We start from the raw sequence: 23,103 nt of genomic DNA, 5'->3' as shown, positions 1-23,103 counted from the left end.
CCAGTCAGACCTAGTACCCGCTATGCTAAAAATCATGTAATTACAATGTTTTTTCCCCAGCTGTTCTAGAGTTGTTACTGTTTGTGATGCTTATTTTATATTTAGGGAATTACAGTTATTTGACTCTGTTCAGTGGGCTTAAAAAGGAATCTTGCTTGTCTTTTATCTTGCTTTTTTCATTCACTTTTACTTAACAGCATTATTCCTGGTGTGCAGAAAATCTGGATTCGTACATGGGGATGTTCTCACAATAATTCAGATGGTGAATATATGGCTGGACAACTGGCTGCCTATGGATACAAAATTACAGGTAACAATATCAGACAGGTCTCATAATTCAGGTTTTTTTTTGGGGGTGGATGTTCAGAGCTGTCAAACTGACGTCAGATGTTTTTAGTCATAATTACACTTAAAAAAAACAAAACCCTCTCTTTCTGTTTTGAAGGTGAGGAGGTAAAGTGTTTTTCTCGGATTAGGCAAATTAATGATTACAAGAGGAGTGCTTTCAGAATGCTTAGGTTTTCCTGACAGGGCAACCATCTAACAGATGTCATACTTTGCCTTTTGTGGGCATTTTGCTTGCTTAAACTTAATTAAAAGTTTTCGTAAGAGTGGAAGGGAGACATATTAATTCTTGGGCAGAAACTAGCTGGTTGTCTGATTGTAATTGGTGGGACCCAAGTGAGAAAGACAGAGAGAAAGGAAGTGAGTTGTCACTTAGTGATATGTGTGTTTGCTGGTGGAGCAGAGGTGAACTGCTTCATGTGAATGGTCATTTGTTTCAGGAGGGATCATCAGTATAATGGGGGTTGTATGGTATAGGATTGTGTCTTGTACATTCTCCTTTCTTTCCAAATACTTCAAAGCACTCCCTGTTCATCATCTTCTGCCTCCCCAACCCTAAACAAAAAACCTGAACTTGTGGTTGTACTGATCACATTTCATCTCCTTACCGGAAAACGTGTTGAAAGAAAAGCTATAGAAAGCTGGAAAGATTGATTGATGTTGTTTTTCAATGGAGAATTATTATCAGAATACTTTTATGTAGGTTATGACTACTCAAAATAAAAATTTATGCTTGATTAGTTAATTCAAGTTTTGGTCTGTCTTGCATTAAAACTTGCATCTTGCTCTTACTGAAAGACTGCAAAGTTGTCTTTCCTGACACTTTGCTAGAAGTATTTAATTCCTGATTTCACAAAATGCTTGTTTCATTTTGTGAACATCTCATTATACTGTTGAACAGTTACATCTCATTTTCCTTTTTTTTCAGTTGATCTTTCTGTATTTGTCTAAGTAGAAACTAGATACTGAATTATTCAAGTGTTGAACTAGCATTTTAGGGAACACAGGTGATTGATTAGTAGTGCAACTCTGGAGTAGGTATACTCTCTTCACAGACAAGTGGAGTAGTGGTCCAAAAAGCCTTATTTGTGACAGCTGTTTGTTTAAGACTACAAATGAGATCTCATTTTTGCCTTCTTCTTTTGGCTTTTTTCAGTTTAACTTCTCTTTACCTTAATTTCTCTGTAGTGTTTAAGAAGCTACTTCTGGCTTGTCAGGATTTGGGTGGTGGGCCTGTGCTTTTGGAATTTTATTGCGAGAAATGTAGGAAAGATGCAGTGTTGGAGAAGGAATTTTTGATACCTTCTTGGTTTAGAAAATGAAGTGCTCATAACTTTAGAATAGAAATAAGTCTATGTCTAGAATCTGAAACTGAGAACTAAAATAGTTATTTTGTTTGTATGTATATATGAATATTTAACAAAAAAGCAGCCAATGCTGAAGGTGGTAGGCAGAAATTGCCCCATGTGGTTTCTTATTTGTGAATTTAAGTAACTTCTCTATAAGATGATATATTAACGGACCTCTGGACCTTCTTTTCAGCAGAACAAAAATATTGTCTACAAAGTCTGGCTAATGTAAATTTTTACAAATCCATCTGTTGAATATTCTCCTTTATAGGCTGTTAATGAAGCTGGAACTGAATGCGAGTGTTACAAGTATGGTAGCGGTGTGTGAGAGTACAAGGTGGTGAAGAGGGCTGCTGTCTTTCTGCTTAGTATAGTGATGCTTCTGGTGACAAGTGCATATGAAAGTGGTGTGTTACTGCTTGGATTTCTGGCAATGCCTCTCAGGGTTTCACACTGGGACTGGTCTATTTAAATGTCTTTAATGGACTTGGAAGACAGGATGTAATGTACCTTCAGCAAGTAAAGTTTCTGTAAACTTTCCCGACATTTTTGAGCATCTCTCATCAATCCTTTTTAAAATAAGCTTTTTTTTTTTTTTTTATTTTTAGTAGTAAGTTATCTGGTAAGTTCAGATAAAATGTCAAGAAGGGATTTAATCTTTTATGCTATACAGTGAAGTAGTTACTCAGTAGTAGTAAGTATTGCTTAACATAATCTGAATTTCAAACATTTGTTGAAATTAAATATTGTTTACATTGTAAGAAAAAACAGCAACAACAAGTTTAATGTAAAACTGTTTTGAACTTGAGGAAAATATAGAAATATTCACTAAGGTGAAAAATTATCTATTGTCGCAGCATTTTGGACAGGTATTACTTAAGTGTTTGACTAGCCTGTTTCCTATGTTTTTGAATCAAAAACACTTATTGAAGAGATGCTGGAATAAACTTCAGGTTCTAGGAAATAAAATGTCACTTCTACTTCTTTCTTCATTATAAGGGAGATGGTCAAGTACTGTTTCTAGTGTCTTCTATCTATATGAGAGATAGGAAAAAAATAGAAGGAATAGAAGCAGTATCAGACAGCTTTTTGTTGGTAACTAGATGTTGTAACAATACAACCTGCCTTATAAGTTGTCCTTGCAGAAACTGACCATTGATATAATGATGTCTTCTATTTATAGAAATAAATTTCATTACTTAATACAAAAATATTATTCCAGTACTATTTCTTATCCTTGTTTATTGCATGGTTTCCACCCTGTTCTTGATTTGAACTCTGTTCAGGAGATGTAGAAGTCTTTTTTTCTTTGTTATTTTTCTTCCTGCCTGCCTTTCATCTGTTTAAAAAATGTTATTTCTGTACAAGTACCCTTTGTTGCTTTCAGGAGTGGGTATATCCAAAGGTGAAAACCGAGGACTGTGCTGCAGTTTCTCGTAGCAAAGACTACCTCTGTCTGGGGAGAGAGTGCAGTGTGGATCGGCGATATGCAGATATTGCAATAACAGCAATGCTCGTTAAAAATCAGGAACTGCATCAGCTTAAAAAAGGGCAAAGGGAAAGCAGCAGAAGAGCTGAACCTATTTTTGTGTCTGCTTTTGCAATATGAAGGTAGGCAGTATTCTGAACAAATCTTGCATGCCGTCCTGTGGGAACACAAAGCTCCTTTGTTAGTCTGAGCTGCTCTCAGTGTAGGGCTGTACCGTGGTACCTGTTCAAGTTCAGGAAACAGTGTAGCTGATGGAGGCTTTACTGTTTCTAAAACTGGTTTCTTGGCAGCACACCATGCTGTATAGTTTGGAAATGCCTGCAGACCTACTAAGAGTGCTGCCCTTGAGATACACCCTGGAGGAAGGAACTCTACTGGTACAGAAAAGTAGCCCTGACTGTGGAAAAGAAGTGGCTGGGCTGGGAGCCCTCAAATGCTGGGAACCAGATGTTTGTTTGGGAAGGGAATTCAGTATGTGTGCCACTTAACAGGACTTTGTCTCTGAAAAATGGAACTGAGCGTGTATAGTCAGACATAGAAGAAATTGGCTTCTGAAGCAGGTAGTTTTATGACCATTTGTTTGCATCTATAGGTTTCTGATTGTGTAGAATGAATGGTTTTTGGCCCAGCTTTCCTGAATGCATTTTGGTGGATCAGGCAGTTGAGAATGCTTGTTATTTTTTGATAATTGCTTTTGGCTTGAAGCTGTTCAGGTCCAAAGCATTCCCTCCTCGGTCGTTGTAAAACATTCTGGGGGAAGATGTTCCTAATGACTTAAAAATACCAGAAGAATGAACAATAACGTATATTTTTATTAAGAGGAAGCAAAAACTGTTATTAATAAACATTCAGCAAAACTAAACCAGTAACAGCTTATCTGCGCTACATTTTTTTAAGAAACAAATACTAGCGTGGAACTTTTTTTCTTCCTGTAGTAGGGGATTCCAGAAGCAAAACGGGGTGGAATTGTTTTGTTGTTCATTAAGTGAGCTTGGCTTTGATTTAGCACACAGAAACTAGGTTATATTGTAGACCCTCCGTTTTAATTGTGCAGTTTTAGTTTAATCTTTGCTCAGTCATCCTTTTTATTATCTCACACAATTTGTCTGCAAGTATGTTGGATGGAAAGATGCTGTATTTTTATTGAAACTTGATGCTTATAGTCCATGTTATATGTCTTATGACTTTGAAAATTCATTGTGCAGTGTGTTGTGCATTTCTATAAAGCAAATCTCAAATAATGTTTTGAAATAATATTGAAGAAATGGTCTGGTTTATATTGCCTCTTCTACTTACTAATTTTCTAAACACTTCTCAGTTTTGTTTACCCATGGATGTAGCTGAGGTATCCTTGAGGCTGTCCATCTGCTGAAACAGTAAATTTGACTAGAAGAAGGAAAAAGACAAGGAAGAACAAAAGCTTTGATCTACCTAAGCCCTCATGTTGAAAATAAGACAGATGTAGAAGAAAACATGCTTAGTCTGCTGTTGAAAAAGCAGATGAGGTGCTACAAACTAAGGTAGACTTCAGTGTTGCAAGGTATTGCCTAGTGCTGTGTTGCCTAAATGGTGCTTCCTTACACTTGGTCATCCCCATAGAGATACAGTAAAGTGTGCTGCAGCATCTGTTTTATTCATCTAAGTGGAAAATAAAGACGACTAAGGTTGTATATGTATTGATTCAGTTCCTGAATCTCAATTCACATTCTAGTGCTTTCTTTTAAGTGCCATTTTAAACGTACTTTACCACAGCACAATACAATTTTAATAATTTTAGATCTCAATTTGTTGTGCTAAGGTACAGGTCTCCTGAATAGATTACTGTAATCTTTACAATTTATTATTGGAAAATTAACTCTCTGCAGCCTGTCTAGTGGTTGAACTTTGTCAATATTTTGACTAAAGTTTCTTCTGGTGTATGCTTTTAGGTGCTCAGAATCAGCAGTTGGTCTTTCCATTTTTCTCTCTCCACCCTGCTGATGATGCTTCTTTGTTGCTTCATAAATATCACTTAAACAGTAGTGATTACTGTGTAATTTTGTGGTGCTATGAGCCATACTCGTTGTGAGATATTTTTAGTATTTATTTCTAAGCTGAAAGACAAATCTTTATTAGCTGCTCATGAAGTGTTTGATATTTAGCCTTATCACCTACAGAATTCAAGTTTAGTCTTTGCTTTTAGATTTGTGCTTTTGAAATGGTTGAGATTGCATCGCCAATTTAGAAAAAAAAGATAAATTTTCAACCTTTTTTTTTTTTTTTGAGGTGGGGGGATGGTGTTAAATACACAAAATAATCTGAACTACTTTTCTGGTGATGAGAGGCATTTCTGTTTGCTCTGACAACACTGCAGTCTTGAAACTGCTGTTCTTTGTGTAGTGGCTGAGCAATGGAGAAAAGTGAACCAAGGTGTAAATGCTGTGATGTTTTATACCCTTGCTGAAGAATTCCTCTGTCCATAAGTTGTAGAATCATAATCCTGTATTATTTTTGCATTGCTTGATAACCTTACACACCTGCATAACTACTCATGTCACAGGTTTCTTTTTCAAATTCAAACTGGCATAATCTGGACATGAAAGCTTTTGGTTTTTGTTGATGAGAGAGGCAGTAACTTATTTCTGTACCTGTTGTTAAAGTGAGATAATTGTCTTAATAATTCCCGCTATATGGTCTCCTGCTTTCAGAAGGTCCAAGTTGCTGCTTGTCGCCAGTTTGCTTTGTGTTTTGGTTCCTTGGCCTGAAAACCCTGCTCTGTCCTGCGCAGTTAGTGATGTGAAAGCTTGGGATGGAGTGTGGTGGTTTTTGTTATGTTTAGTCTCATTTTGTCTCTGTTGCTGAAATAGTTGTTATACCTGGACATATCATGAGCTATCTTCCAAGGAGATATAAGAGCTCTTGTTGTCTGTTTAGAATCTGAAACTTTTTTGGTGAGATGGTTAAAAGGATGAGGAGAGGGGGTGAAATGGAACATAGAAGAAAAATGAAAGGTGATATTCATGGGATGGAATACATGGGATTGCATGAATGTAGATGTTGACGATGTCACAGTTCTTTGGGAGGAATACAGGTATGCCCAGTGCAGCCTGGAGTGTCCTGTAAGGCAATGAGCGAGGTGATGGGTTTGCATGTTGCTGGGGTGCTTTCTTGCAGTGTGGAGTTAATGCAACAGTATGCTGTGACTCATCTGCAGTGCACGTGTTCCCCAGGTCTCTGTAAACTTACATGTAACTGTGGTTTTTGGCAGCTGTGTATTGCATTATTACTGCCCCTGTGTTCCCTGTGAAACTTCCTAGTGTGTGTGTGGCTCCAGTCCTGTTATTTGTTATCCCTGACTTCCAGCACAGTGCAAGATACATGACCTCTTTGCAGTGAGTTTTTCCTACCTCAGCTTCCTCAGCATCAACTTCTTATTCCCCTTAGGCAACTTTCTGGTAAGTGGAGTATCTAGCTTTGAGGATGTGTCTGTTGCAGGATAGAACTCCTCTAATTCTTTACCTGGGAAATATTTCCCCTGTTTATGGGGCAACTAGAAAGAACTAGTGTGTGTTTTCCCCTCATAATGGCTTCCTACGTCACTGCCATTAGAGCCTGATCTACAAGTATGTGCTGTTTTCTTTATCCCATTTAAAATCTCTTGTTTTTCAGTCCATCTAAATTGCATTGATTTCTTTGTTTTCTTCTAGTGTTTTTCTTTCAGTCACAGAGCTGGCAATTGAAAGTTGGGAGCAGGCCTGAATAAATCCTACGTGGACAGCATCATCAGATACACTTGTAGAGAGGTTACATAGGCAAATTTAAGCATGCCTACATGTTTAGGGTTAATTCTAGTGGCAAAGCAATTGGCTGCATGCTCTTATGGCTGTGCAATAGGATTCAGTTCTGGAAGCACTGAGCTTCATGTAATCCAGAAGAATGAGTTTGAAAAGGATTGAACCATTAAAGGTAAATTTTAACTTCTGGCAATGCATGTTCTCATATCTGGAATGTGTCCCTGTAGCAGGTGGTTAAGCAATCAGTAAATGAAGCATAAATAGCAGTGGTAAAGTGAATTCAACATAGACATACAGGTGATGTGGAGCTTTGTAGAGTGCTCTACTGACATGTTTTCACATATCTCGTGGTTCTTTGTGCTATAAGTAATTTATAGAAGATTTATCAAAGCTATTGGGAGAATAGACCGGATTTTTATAACCTAAAGAGATTTTTGACTGTGTGCTCTCAGAGGTAGGAGGAAGACCATATTTTGATCCAGACCACTTGCAGTAGCACCTGACAAAGACTTGCTTGATACCCTGAGTGACTGAAGAGTAGTGGAGGAGGGTTAATGTTTGCTGCTGGCTCTTGCTAGAATTTGGCAACAGGTTCATTTGCTAGGAAAGATGGAGATTTTCTCTGAGTTTCTTCTTTTTGAGAAATTGCTGATCAGGATGAAGTTCTGTAAGCTTGCTGTGGTCAGTCTTTGCTATGCAACTATGCATTAAGATGCTTTTTAATATATTTTGGGAGAGCTTTTTTGACAGTTGCAGGGTGGGTACCTGTGCATGTGTGAGCTGCTATTGCTTCATGTTATTCTACTGAGGCAATGGAAGCCTGAGTGAGTGCCTGGCTTTTTGCTGATGGGAATTTCAAATGTAGCACAACTGATCTTGAACTGTGCTGTGTCTCCAAATAGAGAGCATTAACCTATATTGTTCTCTTTCTGTCAGGCCTGAGGGTATGTTAAGAGACAAGACTGCCATGTGATTATGGAGGCTGGCTGGAGACAGTAGAAATTCACTAAACAGATAAGAGACACAAATTGGTTTTGGTGTTTTTCCTCATTGATGGGAGCAAATAAAGTACTTTTTTTTTTCTTTTTTTTTTTTTTTCTTTTTTCTTTCCTTCCCCTTCCCTCCCTAACAGAGTTGAGTGTAATTTCTGTTTCCTTCTTCATGGCCAATGTGGGTTATGTTCATACAAGCCTGGTGTTTCAGTGGCTACCAGGTGTAAAAACAGGTCCTGTGTCTGAGTAGACAAGTAAAAATGCATATAGGTATTTTTAATCTCTTCCCAGAATCCTGTCTCATTCTTGGAGTGTATCTGTTGCTTTTTTAGATTGTCTGTGCTTTTTGTTAATGCCTTTTTCCTCTTTTTTCTTCTTTTTTTTTTTCTTTTTAATAATACAGCATTGTATCTCCCCCAGTAGGCTGACATGGGCAAGTTCAGATGGACCCTTCTGATTTTTCTGATGTTTTACAGTTGTGCAGTAGACACAGAAAAATAAATCTGGATATGGTTATGTATGAAGTAGTTGTAACTTTTTCAGCTGAGGACAGTTCACAATTTGTGTATGTTCCAATAAATAAAAGCTCTAAACAAAGCTTTGAGGCTGAGGCTGGGTGCTGTGTCGGTGGGAGCCAAAAGGTGGCAGGGTTGGCTAAATAGTGCTGGGCTGGGGCTGTGCTGCTCCTGCCCTGCCTGGGAGCTCTCCTCTGTTCCTTGGTCAGGAGGTCACCTAGAATCATAGAGTAGTTTGGGTTGGAAGGGACCTTCAAACCTCATCTAGCCCAACCCTCCTGCCATGAGCAGGGACATCTTCAACTAGATCAGGTTGCTCAGAGCCCCGTCCAGCCTGGCCTGGAATGTCTCCAGGGATGGGGCATCTACCACCTCTCTGGGCAACCTGGGCCAGTGTTTCAGCACCTTCATTGTAAAACATTTCTTCCTCATGTCTAGCCAGAATCTCACCTCCCCTAACCTTTTCGTGGCTGTTGAGCCGTAGTACTGATTTAATTTAGGGATACGGGATTATTATTCAAATTTGAAGTGCAGTTATGTGCCTTTAAATGGCTTTAATTTAAATTATTTGCCATCATTCTGATCTTATGTTTTGTATTTCTGTTTTGTCTCACAGTTACCACTTTTTAGCTTAAGTTAGGCTTTGTGTTGGACTCATTATTTTCCCTTCCAAAGAGTCTGTTGTATGCGTTTAAGATTCATGAAGTATCATAATTTCTATATTAACCTTTTTTTTATGAACTGTTCCATTTGGAAGCCCCTTTCTGCTTCATGTTTGTTGCTTTGGGAGGGTTGGTTTAATTTTACATAAGGACTTCTCTTTGAAACATTAATTGAGGATTTTGCTTACAATGTTCAATATGACCCCTTGTTTATTTTCATTAAGGAATGATTTTAAATTTTTGTTAAATTTTAAGAATTTTAACTAGACTAACAGTGTCTAGTACACCAACACACTGAAAATAGTAAGGACCACTGAACAAATGCTATCTGTTGAAATGCATAACTACAGCGTAAGTAAAACCATGAGTTTACCTAGTAGTATAAAGGCAGATCGTGTTCAGCTTGAACGTCAATAATTAGTTGTTACAGCTTACTGAGGCTAGCATTTCAGGCAGGTGGTAACTATTGTCATTAGTGCAGTGCTATCCGTAGTTTCCAAAATGAGGTTTTTCACTTTTTCAAGCAAATTCTAAATAATATACAGGATATGATTTTTTTTTTTTTTAAATTTTTTTTTTTCATTAAAGTGCAACTTGCTGTGAATTAACATCCTGAGTTGAATGTGGGTGAGGCCTAGCTATGTAATTAGCTTGTGAATTTTGTGTAGTTAGCTTAGGGTTTGTGTGGCTACTTTTTTTTATTATTTGTTGTCAGTGAGCATATAGACTCTCATGATATTTATATTCTTCTGGTGGCGAGTATGGAATAACCATTGGATTTTCAGTCCTTATGTCATACTCAAAAGACTATTTTGCAATTAAGCAACTTGTACACAGGCTCTTAATATTTTGTAGAAAGTAAGTAATTATTTGGGCTCTTCAACACTGTTGACAGATCCCTTTCACTCTGAGCAAAATGATAAGCTACTCTGCATCTCAGAGATGCAGAGAAACTGCTTTATTGCATCATAAAACTGTGTTTTAGAGTATTTCATATTGTCATAACCTATTTCTGCAGTTCTTAGGAAATTTCAACCTCATCCTAGCCAGTTTCTGTGCGTATGGGTGGTGGCTTTTGTTTTTTGCTCATTTCAAACACTTGTGGAACCTGGGATGGATGCTGTGACCAAACAGCCTCACACCTGTGGGGACCTTAATTGACTCAGCTGGTGCAGTTGCTACAGCAGTCGTGCTTAGCCAGGGTACGATGTGTTTGCAGAAATGCACATCTGGGAATTTTGTATGCGCTTCTGAGAGTCTTGTAGCGTTTGTGTGCTACCAGTTGGAGTTAACACGTTAAATGTTGGGGCTGAGGAACAGGCTTCATCTGTTTAAGCAGAAGACATTAGCATTTGTCTTGTGTGTCAAATCCCTGACTTTGGAATTTGCTTACAGAAAGAAACTAAGCAGAAATTTTGTCTTGGGTGACTATAAATAGGCTTTGAGTTAATCGTGCCAAAACTGAATTGCTGTTGATTGGTACAAGACACTGGTGTATAGAGAAGTGAGTTTTTTGGCTTGTGACTTAACAGAAGACAGATCACTTGGCTGCTGATTTTATTAGGCATTTTGGACCCTCAGCTTTTGTTGGCTGGGCTTTAAGGGTAAAAGTGTGCTTGTTTGTAATTTATTCCCTAAGTGACAGTTTACTTTTGAAATTCTGTTGTTTGTTTACAGGTTGGCACTTTTCTGTTTGACTTTATCATGCTTTGAAAAATTCGGTTACGTGGGTGAATGTTAGTCTTCCTTTGTGAATGTAAAGATGTGAACCATCAGAGTAAAGCTGAGCATCCAGTATTTATTTATCTAGAAGTTTGATCCTCATGGCTGGTTGTGATGAAAGGAGAATATCAATTGAATATGCTTTGGAAGTCTGCTAGCTAGAAAATAAAAAGAGTTTAAGTCTGAGCTACTCACCTTGTTATATTTTGAACAGTTCCAAATATTCTTTGTTAACATTATGGTAGGATAGGGAAAAACACTAATCAAATGTTTTGTTAAAGGAGAAAGATATTGTTAAAGTGTTTTTTTTGGTGGAAACTTATAGGATGATGGAAGAGCTTTTAGAGTTTTTCTGGTGAGACACTTGTGCTTTTTGTGGGAAAAAAAAAAAAAAAAAAAAAGCCTTGTTGGAAAACTAATGTGTTTTCTGAATTGTCTTTGGGTCTGTCCACGATTTTCCGACTACAAACACAGCACAGCAGAAAACCAGCATTTTCTTCTGTAGGTGTTGACAGTTCAGTTGCAGCTGTAGCTTTTCAGTGCTGTCAGTAGTTCCTTACTTGACTGGCAGAGGTACATTTAAACGGAGGGACGGAGGGGGCTGTGAGCATCACCCCTGCTGTTCAGGGAGCTGGGGAGAAATTCTCATAGTCGAGCAGCACCTTCATGTGATGCTGCTCACCTGCTGGCAGCCACTGGGTACAGGGAGAGGAGTTTATTTCTGGGGTGTAAACCAATGCAGAGGGGACCTGGGAGAGGAATTTTAAGATTGTTTTCTCTGACCACCTGTGAGGAGAAGCTTGTAAGTTTGGGTTCATGATGGGCAGAGCCTTCTCTTAAACTGCTGCGGTCTATCATAGATCATGGGACAAAAGACATGTGCCTGGCTGAGCTTTTCTTCCCAGGGCTGGGCCATTTGCTGACATTTGTTTTAGCTGGTTGTTGAAAACCTCCAATGGTGGAGGATTCGTAACCCCTTTTGGGTAATTAACTACCTTTCTGGTTGAAGTGTGTTTCCAAATGTGTAATCAAGTGTTTCCAAATGTGTAATCTTAGTCTTTTAGCACAGTCCAGGCCTATAGCTGCCTGTTTTTTCTTTAGTGGGTATGGAGAACATCTGATTCTTTTCTCCTTCACAGCGACCTTTCACATATTTGAATACTGTTATCACTTCTCCCCATAGGCGTTTTGTGTCTAGGCTAAATAGACCTAATTCCTGAAAGCTTCTCTCATAGGTCAGGTTCTCTACATCTCTGACCCTTCTTGTTCTTCTCTGGACTTCATCCAGTTTATTTGCATCAATCTTCAAGTGCATTTTTCTGTTTTTCTAGCCTGTACAATTCTGATAAGTGGGTAGTAGATGGATTTTTGATGCCTTATTCAAAATATCGTTTATGAAACCTTCAAATTTAAGTCCCAGGACAGCTTAAATCTGGATCAAGAGAATAACTCTGTTGTAATTGATTTTTTTTTTTTCTTTTTTAAAGTAAAATGAGAAATACCGAAATACACTTATGTAGAAAAATCTGGGGAATGGTTTTAGAATAAAGCCATTCAAGAGGGGGAAGTTGAAGTCTTGGTGTGAGCTTGTTATACTATCCTGAACAGAATACCTTGCTTCTCTGCATCTGTTGGTTTTTTTTTTTTTCATGTATCTGAACTGAAAGCTACTGATTTATAGAGCTCCACAGTTTTTAAGGATTCACTCTTGTGGCTCATAGTGGATGCTGCTGTTGTTCATAATGACACTATTCTAGCTTTCTAAAATAAACTCTGAATTGCTGAGCCAGAGATTGTCATCACATTTCTGTTGTTTGCCATGGATTTTTTTTTTTTTTCTGCTGTAATTTCAGAAACACTCTGGCAACATTTGCTTTATTTATTGGCCATTTTAGTCTAAAACCAGATTAGTTCCTGGATTTGATTTACTGCGAAGTTGGACAAATCTTTGGAAGCATCTGTGCATAGGTATTATGACATGGTGTAAGGAAGGGGGCAGAGCGTTAAAAGGACTGTGTCAGAGCTCATCTTTCATTTAGCACTATGGCTTACTTATGCTGAGTTAAAGTATGTGCTTGTGAAACTATAGCTTGGAACACTTTATTTTAGTGTTTCATGCAGTGATTGATTTCTGCAGGTATTATGTACAACGTGATGTGGTAAAGAATTAATTTTGATACCAATCTTTTGGGCCTTTAAGCACACTTTCCTTTTTTTTTTTTTTTTTATTTTTCTCCCTTCAGTATGTTAGAAAATTTGAGTTAATTGGTGAATGTAACTTCAGATGTTTCAGCAGCCATGACAAGCAGAGAAACCTTGACCACTTCAATTTAGTCAAGAAAAATCTTTATAGAAACGTTGGATCAAAATTTAGTCTTGGTATCAGTCTTGTGAGAAGAGCTATACAGGGATCCATTATGGTGAGAGTTCTGCTAATGCTTACCTACCTTCTCCAGAACATTTTTAGAAAGTTTTTTTGCAGAAGTAATAGTCTATCAAAGAAAGGTGTTTTAAACCTCTCTCCCTGTCTTTTATGAGGCCAGAGTTTGGGTCAATAGAAAGATAATTATAGTAGTTGCTGTAGATACAATCTGTAAAGTTTAAACTTCAGGTTTGCATATAGCAATTTTATGGGTTTCTTTACTGGTTTCTTTGAGTTTGCTTAAATTAGTAAGGACTTTACAGACTATTTAATGTGTCAAACTTAGTATCATAGTAACTGCTGTACTGTAAGTCACTGCTAGATGGCACTGTGTAACTGTGCTTTCACCAAAATAATTCTTGGAAACCTGTTTTTGACAACCGTTTAAATTAACATTTAGGTTAAAAATGGCATTTTATTGAATTTTATTTTCAATTTAGTCACTTAATTGATCCCACTACAAATCATCTCTTGGCTCAGGGACTTATTTTGCATTATTTGAAAGGACTCAAAAGTTCAGAGGCAGCTCTAGCAAGTGAGTTAACATTTTCCTGCTTTTCCCATGCAATTATTAATAATGCAGAAGCACTGCATACCTTAGGTTTTTGTAAATATCCTAGAAGATTATTCAGAAAGAATGAGATCCGTTGTCAGATCTAATATGGTCACAAAGGAAATGAAGCAATGATTGGTATAAAAGTCTTTTGAGGTTAGAGGGATTTGTATGATTTTTGTCTTAATTGATCATCATCTGTCTATGTTTGTGCTAGTTAAACAAACGCTTTATTTTCAGATTTTTTAGCTAGGAAACCTTGTTGTAACTTTTTTTTTTCTCTCTCTAAAATTGGATTTTTGGCTTCCGAGTGACTGTGCTATACTATTATCGGCACAGAAGTTGTTCATTCATGGAAAAAATCATGTCCAAATAAAGCTGATGGGTGTGGTGCTGAGACGCTTGCAGTGGGATGCAGCTGGGGCTTTCCGTGGCCAATCAGGACGGTGTAAGGTTTTTCCATAGTAATCAGCATTAGCAAGTGGTTTTCACTGTGCGGAAAGTACGATACACTAAGTGGTCCGTTTCTTATACTGTAATGGTTAAAAACATTTTAGAAATTTTGGCAAGGCAGATTTGCATGGTTCTCAGGTACGTACATCAGGAAAGTTTGCATCTCTTTAAGATGTGGATTCTTCCAACGAAAGAAGAAAGTTGGCTTCAGCTGCAGCTTATGCTATGTCATTAAAAAAAAACAACAACGAAACAAACCTCCAAAGGGTCTGTGAAATGCAAAAATGGCATTTATTTTACCAGACTGCATGTTTTCCATATGCATGTATGATTATTTTTTTGTATTGTTAAATGTATTTTACTTGTTTTTTTTGGGAAGGGGGAAGAGATGTGTTTGCTGAATGCTGCAGTTGTCTCTTACTGTAACTGGATTTATTTAATTGTTAGGATATATTCTTCATTTACTTCCTGAAATCTTGCTGTTTACTGTCTTTGCTCACATTTGTACTTGTGTTTTGATGATTATTTGCATTGCGTGTATACAACATTTATAGTTTGACTCACCTTCCTGGCACTGATTGAAATCCCTTGGTAAATTTGTACTTGGAGTTCCAGGTGTGCTACCTGGCACACACTAAAGAGAAAATGGGAAGATTTAGCATGGCACTTGATTCTTATAAAAAACCGAAACAAATGAAAAATATTAACAGATATCGGCACAGGGACTTTCTTATAGGAAGATTCCGGGAAAATATTTAGCAGTTACTTTTGCGTTCTTTAGTTGTAAAACTTTATTAAAAGCATTTTTTTTAATTGAGTTTTTCAGAAAACCCCATTCACATTGAAGAAATGTTCTTACCAAGGCTGTATACCAGAAGGAAACATAAAATGGTTTCTAGCCTTATATAATTTTCAAGACACTGAAATCACGACAATCTGAAATAGTTTGTTACCTGGGGCTGGACAGCGAATGTAAGATGTTTGCATCTGAGAGCAATGGAAAAGCTAAGAAGATCTGTTGTCCCAAGTGAAAGTTTCCTCAGTTTAGAAAAACTACATAGCTGTAATTACATGTACGCGTAGCTGCTGGCCCCTGATCGTTGTGCAGTGATTCTAAAGTAGTTAAGTTTCAGTTTAAGATGGGAAAGAATTAGTTTAATATAACTCCTTATTTTGCAGGTTTTCCCAGCCTTTGGTTTGAAGCAGTAAGGCAGCTTCTAGGATGAATTAGTAACATGTAGTAGTTTCAAGTTGAGATCTCACATCCCGTATCTTGAATAATTTGGTTCTGCAAGAAGATAGTTTAATAACGAAAATAATGTTTTTGTATGAGCTGATTTATAGGTTCTTATTCGTTCAACAAAACAACCTGTCGAAGGACTCTTTTTTTTCTTTTTTTCTAGACCTGTAAACAAATTGTTATGCAAGAAGCTATTTGTGATTTAAAGGGTCTGCCTTTCTTATCCATGCTGTTAATGGACACTCAAAGGAAGACTAATACAAACTGGAAACATGTTTCTAAGCTTCAGGAAAAAAAAAAGTTGAAAACTCATGTGAACTCGGATTGGGTATGTTGTTTTTGTGAGATCCAAGGCACTGAGAAATGCCTGCTAATCAGTAGCTCATCAATATAAAACTTTAAGCTTTCATAGATGTATTTTTTTCCTTTTCATTAATATAGTCTAGCTTTTTGTAAAAGCAATTCCATTCCCGTTATCACCTACTTCAGGTACTAGGAACTAAATCAAGAATACACTTTGATGTATGGAAAGCATGGAACTAGTTAATATCTTGCTAACATCAAGGCGTGTGTGACTTCAGAAACAAACTGTGTGGTATTTGATACTAAGTTGTACCCAATTATTTAGACACATTTCAGTATTGGAAACACATGTGCCATCTATGTTGCAAACCATATTCGCAATAAACTGATTCCTAAGATGAAAGATTTAAAGCCTGATGAATGAGTTAGATTTAAGATGTGTTTTAAATGAAGCTACTTGGACATCTTTCTATATAGTAATTTTTTTTTTTAACCTCTAGAGTCTATTGATTTTTGGCATCACTTTCTCAAGCATTGTTTCACAAATGTTTTTCTAGTTATCCCTTGAAAAAAGAACTGTGTCTTTTAAAGTGTCATTCTGGAATAAACAATGAAGAGGCTTCTTTGGCAAAAAACTCAACCAAACAACTGTTACAGTGAGACTTCCCGTCCCTGTTTAAAGATATGTTTTAGCTGCCACATCAAAGTGATGATAAGCAAAGGACTACCTAGGGAACGCTCAAATATTTATCCAAATAGGTGTTCAAAAAGTGTTTTTACCATGCATCTTTAGTTTGGGTTCCTAAGTGAAGTCTAATTAGCGAAGTGAAAAGAGACGGGCTTTCCTGAAGCACCCTCTCAGGTAAGGAGTTCAGTAGTTCAGGCTTTTTTTCCTTTGATTATACGAGGAGTTCTAGTCCTAACTCAGACACCTAGGAAAGGTACAGTCTCATTGCTATGAATACCTTCATTCTTTCTACCCTAGTTACTAATGCAGTAAGACCATGTCATTTTTTAAAAAATTGTTATTTATTTATTTTTTTACTCTTATCTTCCCTCAAATTGCATAAATCCCTTCAATGTTTAGTCAGCATTAGAGTTCTTCAGGGTTCTGTGAGTATGGGTAAGCACGTGAAGTGCGTTAATCAGTTACAGTAGAAAGTCACGTGCTCAGGCTAACAACATAATTTCAAGTTCAGCTGAACTTTCAGGTTTTGTATTTCTCGTTAGTTGAGACTCTATTTGTTAGAAGGGCTCAGGATTTTGTTTCGAGTTCAGTGCTTCTGCAGTGTACTTAGCTAACCATGAATTAGTTGGTAAAATGGTTCTTGATCCAGTTCTATTTTAGCAAGTGTAATTGCTGTGCCTTTCTGACATGCCTTACATAGTAATTTTATTTTAGGATCCGTAGATCACCATTAAAACAGAGAAGCAGGTACACAGTTGACACATCCTATAAACTTTGTTGCTGTAGAGTTGTCCGTGCTTCTGATAATAGATAGTAACTACTTATTGGTCTGTCTTGCCAGCTGCTGTTAAAATACTGTCTTTGTCTGGAAAGACACAGATTCAGCCCAGTTTGGTAACAATATTTCTACATTGAGTAGTATCCTATATGCTAAAAAAAACAAACCCAAAATAAAACAAACCCCAACGAAACAATAAAAAACCCACAAACAAAACAAACAGAAGAACCTAAAAACCAACAAAGCAAAACCACCCCGCCCAAAGAACCAACACCAAAAAATTAAGACAGCAGAAACCCCAAACAAACAAAAAATGCACCAAAACACCCCCCCAAACAAACCCAACCCAAGCACCCAAACCAACCGCCAAAACAAAACAAACCCCCAACAAACAAAAACCCCAAACTAAAAGAAAAGTTTCAAGAAATACATGGTGCGATGACACGAATCTCATATTGTGTTGCTGTGCGATGGTGTTGTGAACATGTTTCTCTTGTAAACTGGTGCTCTATTTCACTGAATTCAATCCAGGATGTTAAAATTCACAAACGCTTTCTTTTTGTGTCTGGTGGAAAAAAAAAAAAAATCCTATTAAAATTTTTCACTAATATGGTGAATTTTAAATATTCTTAATGAGGTTCCTGTGTGTTGGAGGTATATTGACAGGATGCTTTCATACTGTAAATTAATAGATATGATAAATGTGCTGCTTTGTAACCAAAATTCAATGCAATATATGTTAATAACCATTGTAGTTAGATTTTCTTGCTGTTTTGCATTGGATCTTTCTCACTAGGAACCAAAATGATTTAAAATAAAGTGCATGCTAAGATTTTATGTTACTAGGAAAAAGAAGCAAGTCGAATATACTTAGATATGTTTTTAGCTTTGCAGTAGACAAACGTGAGTATCTGAGCTGGTTTAGTTAAAACGAAGTATAATGACATAGTGCCACAAATGAGAACAACAAGATATTGAACCCAAGGAAGCAAAATGCTTGTTTAATTCTGCTTACGCTTGCAAAGATTAATTTCTCTGTGTGGGGAAAACTTTACAGGCATCTAAAATGAGCAGCTAGTATAGGAAAAGCTTAAACTCAGGTGTCATTTCTCTTTGTGTATAGTTTTTGAATTTATACTTCTACAGCAGCATCTGTTATTAAGGTGCCATCCAGTACTGTTTGGTGAGCGTGTGCAATTCAAACTTGTGCCACATACACACAGGAGGCTCATTAAATATAATAAATTCTGTGTGGGATGTAACATTCTTTGTTTGTGCTTGGGTAGAATGTGCATCAGTTTAATCTGACCTTGTTGGCCAGTAAAAGGGTGAAAGAGGTCTAAGGGTGTCTGCTGTGGGTGGTTTTCAAGAGAGAAGGGATTAGGCCACACTTTAAATTTCCCTTCCTGGGGCCTCAGTGTGAGTGTGGGGAAACAGGTGGTTTCTGGAATATGGAGAGAGAATATTTTTGCGGTGTCATGACCTTGATGTTCCTTGTGGTGAAGTTTAGTGCCTCTATGATAATAATAATGATAATAATAATCTGTTCTTGCTGTTCGTTATCCCTAGCCTCCTTCAAATCTGAAGAAGAAAAAGGAAGTTTTTTTTCCTGAGTTAAAAGACCAATATCACTGTTTTCTTGGAAAGCATTTAATGCAATTATCAGTTGCACTTGAAGAATAAAATGCAGTCACTGTTGAAAAGTGTGTTTTAAATGTTGCCTTTTGGGGTTCTTGAGTATTTCCCAACCACTTGCTGTGGTTGCCATAAAGTTCAGGCTTTTGCTTGCATTCAGCCTGATGGTCTCATTGAGCAGCAGGAATGAGGTACTAGTACTGAGGCCTGTAGGTGAACTGTACGTCTGTGTGGTGGTACAGACAGCTTATGCTGCCTGCTGTTTTCTAAGAAATACTGTGGCCTGAAGCATGTTTTGCATTGTAAAATATCAGGTTATTTCTGAGCTTCAGTCTAGTACATATTGACTAGAAATGAAAAAGCCTGCTCTTGAAACTGTTATATTAAAATGTTGAATTGAAACCACACACAAGTTCTTGTTTACTGTAAAACCGTGACTACATCACTACCTTATCAGGTAATCTGGGCTGAGACTACCTTGACTTTGTTTACACTGTTCTCAGATGTATCACTTACGAAAGGCACTCAGTTTCTGAAGTGACCAGGGGCAAAAATCTAATAGGGAATGAACTAGCTTAACTTTTTTCATTACTTTAATATCTAAATGTGAGATTACTTTGAAGAAGTAAGTTGGCACTTCTCTTAGTATCTAAGCCAAGGTCATGAAAGCTTTGGTGGTCTGCCTTGAAAAATCTGGAGGTAGGATGAAAAAGTAGTTCTTGTTCAGAAATGGGCATAACTACTGGTTTATGTGAGGGGCAGTTCAGTTTTCTTCAAACTTGAGTCAAGGTGGTCTGTGTGCCTAGGTTGAGGTGATGTTTCTGTATGGGAGCTGTTGGCCCATAGTGAACCTTTTACTATAGATTTTAATTAGCGTGCTGCTCCTACCACCTGCTGAATTGGAGTTGGAACGTCTGCTGACCTGAAATGAATGCACGTGTTCAGTATTAATACTGCATGTCTGGATCCAGACAGCAGTCTTTCATTTTGACATGCACATAGTCAAAGTAAATTAATGTTTAAAATCTGAATGCTTGAACTTCAGCCAGAGTGTGCATTTGTAATTATCTTCAGACAAGTTTAAGTAGAAATGCTTGGTGCTTTTTTATTCTTTATTTACAGCATGTACAGGTAAAATTTGTGGTATTAATAGATAAGTTAATTATATTGACTTGTTTTCCTCCAATTCATGAACAGTGTTTATTAAAAGCCTTTAAAACAGTTCAGTTATAAGGTTCAGTGTGCACTGTGTGGTTTTTCGTGTGTCTTGAACAATGGATTTCAACTTTGTTTTTTCTACTGGAGTATATACGTGCAATTAGTCTTAGAAATTATTATTTTGTTACAGGAAGGTCTGTCATTGTACATTTTGTGGTCAGCCAAAAAACTGCTCTTCTGTCTCAGAAAAATGTTTTCCAATGAACAGCATCATGACCTTTCAGAGATTTAATTGTGACCACAATATTCCCTCCCTTAATTTAAGCTATGTATTCTTAAAGCTCCCAGAAGAAGGTAATTAGTCTAAATCCTGCCATTCAATCCAGACCTGATCACACTACATCAAAATGATTTTTAGCTTGTATGTTTAAAATAGAGCACGCTCTTACAGACAGCAATAGCACTAACATTTTTATACTCATTCTTTTTTGACTGTAAGTCAAGTAAAGTTCAGGCGCTGAAGTGCTGCTCAGTCAGGATAAAGAACTTTCAAATGTTGTCATACTGAAATTCATACATGTGTCTGCAGTAATGACAATTATTGGCAAGAAAGTTAAGTGATAAATACTTTTGATATAGAACTGTGTCAATTACTTTTTTCGATAATGTGATAGTGGAAAATCTTCCCAGTGATTTTTCTTTTGTGTGTTAAAAATTAATAAATAACCCTGGTGATTAATGGAGGTCATGTTCACTGATTATAAGACTGAAAAGCCTATTGGTACATTATCTATCTTATTTCTCATGTTAAGACTATAATGAACCTAGGCCCAAAGTTATTACCTGTAGAGCTGTGTTCAGGTCTAAGTAGTTCAGAGAAGTGGACAGTGGTTTTAAATCTGAAAGTTATCCAGGACATAAATTTGTACAAGTTGAAAAAAGACCACTCCATCCCCAAAAAAACACCCTAATCTAGACGGAATTTTAAATGAATATAAAAATGTTTGTGGTGCTGTAACTGCATTCGCATGTGGATTGTGTTTGAATCTGAAAGAGGTGTCGTCCTAGTACTGTTTTTTGTTGGTGTTATCTTTGTAGATTCACAGAAAGAAACGTGAACACTGATAACCCGTAATAACTGAGCTCTGAATGGGGCATTTAGCTGTTGACCAGTGAGGAATCTTTTTTTTTCTTCTTTTGAACTCATGATTGATGACTGCTGGTAATCAAAGAACGAGCAAATAGATTTCTCATACTTCTTGATCATTCCTTCATTAGATAACTTGCTAGTTTGAGTTTGTGTTTTACTGTGTCTAATCACAGATTTTCTTGAGTATGCAGATTTATTGTTAAATGATCTATTCCAGTCCTTTACTGTGTCCTGTTTAAAGTTGGTGGGTTCATCTGATACCTTCCTTCCAGAAAGACTCAGCTGTGGTGAATCTTAACAGCACTTTTTCTTGGTTCATTTTTGACTGTGAATCTTGTTTTTAAGCAGTCTGAATGGCAAAAAGAGGTTTCTCACTTTTTCTCTTCTTACCTGCCTCTAGAAAGAAAGAAATACTGATTTGTCTCCCTGATTTTTACGTCAGAATATGCATGTGTGCGATTGTAGAGCCAAGTATTTTTGGCTAATGTCTTCTTCATGGTTTTATGTTTTGAAATACTTATTTTTAACCATGTAATTTTAAGGTCTTCAGGTGAAAAGCTAGCTGCATTTCTAATCTGCTGACCTTCTTGTCTGTCACTAATTTTTCTTAAAATTTATAGTCTTTTGCTATGTTACTTTTATAGGTAATAATTATTAAATTAATATAGTAGTTACATTAGTAATAGTAAAATAATTATTAAAATAATGATTAAAAAACCTCAACAGCCAAGGATCAGCCTATTGATACAAGTGCTTCTATTATGCCATTTCATGTTCTTCTTTCTGTATCCAGATCTTAAGTTACTAGACAATCTTTTTATATGGGATTTTTGTTCTAACAAAAAAATACCAGAATCACAGCCTGAAAACATGAATCAAGGAAACAGAACACTGCCGATATCTGGAGTAATAATACTCAAGGTTTTAACTGTTTCTCATCTCAGTAATTAGGTAATTCAAGTCTTCAGCTTAATATGGCATAAATCAGCAGAAATTACTGTTTCTAAACCACCTTTTGTGTCTACTTCTCCTCTGCCAACCTCTGGTGTAAAACAAACATCACATTTAAACAGAAATTTTTCTTCCGTGTGACAGCTTTATGAAGAGAAAAGCGTGTAAGCTGTGAAGTGTTAATAAGGAATGTTTTATGTCTCTTATTCTTAAATTCAATACAACTGTCTTTGGTGCAGCTTTTCACTCCTGTTCCTTTTAAGCATCAGGCAGTGATCATCACAAACATGTAACCATTAGTGTCTACAGAGTAAATTTTTGTGTGCAATAATAACTTGGGGTTCTCTTCAGCAAATGTTCCTGTGCCTTTTGCTATGGTCTGACAGGCATGACCTACATTTAAGAAAGCCCTCTGGGTCTGTCTGATTCATTACTGTCTACTTGCACATGCTTCTTCATGGGTGGTTAGTTGAGATGCTTTTGCCAGTTTCTAGGTTTTTGCAACATTTTGGTATTGCGGTTTTGCAAATTCATGCTCTCCAGTAGTAAGAGCCTGACTTGCTTAATAGAATTCACGTGGAGTTTAGTTTTAAGCATCTTTCTGTCTTTCTGATAGCAATATTCAGAGCATTTTTATTTTTTTTTTTTTGGTCATTGAGCTTGAGGTTGGTCTGGGTTGTTAGATGAAAGTAAATGTTTATTTACATATGCAATGTCCAGTCTGTATCCCGAATTCTGCTTGAGTCTGTTTTCAGTAGCCTGTTGGAAATGGTTTTGAATATAATTTAAAGGCATTTCTCAAACCAGTGAGGGTGTATTTTTAATAGTAAAGGAGGCCACCTCATGTTTTCTGCTTTAGTAGTAGGAGGCTGGTTGCTGTAACTGACATAACTTTTAAAGGCAGTAATGATCTTTACATTAACCA

The 23,103-nt window shown here is 36.9% G+C and overlaps 1 protein-coding gene across 4 annotated transcripts in view; it reads left to right on the top strand.

The window, feature by feature from the left end:
- Positions 1–23,103, top strand: part of CDKAL1 (CDK5 regulatory subunit associated protein 1 like 1) — a 416,136-nt gene that overhangs the window by 7,138 nt on the left and 385,895 nt on the right. For 2 of the 4 annotated variants that reach the window (XM_065055192.1, XM_065055191.1), the window contains exon 4: positions 198–310. The exons of 1 other annotated variant lie outside the window; for it this stretch is intronic. In XM_065055192.1, coding sequence (XP_064911264.1) covers positions 198–310 — 113 coding nt within the window. The remainder of the gene's footprint in view (positions 1–197; positions 311–23,103) is intronic. One more of the 4 variants, XM_065055193.1, reaches the window with a different exon arrangement.

The sequence above is a fragment of the Columba livia genome, chromosome 2 (genome assembly GCF_036013475.1).
Source record: "Columba livia isolate bColLiv1 breed racing homer chromosome 2, bColLiv1.pat.W.v2, whole genome shotgun sequence".
Lineage (NCBI taxonomy): Eukaryota > Metazoa > Chordata > Aves > Columbiformes > Columbidae > Columba > Columba livia.
The sequence above is the reverse complement of the archived record's forward strand: the minus strand, read 5'-3'. Positions and strand labels throughout refer to the sequence as shown.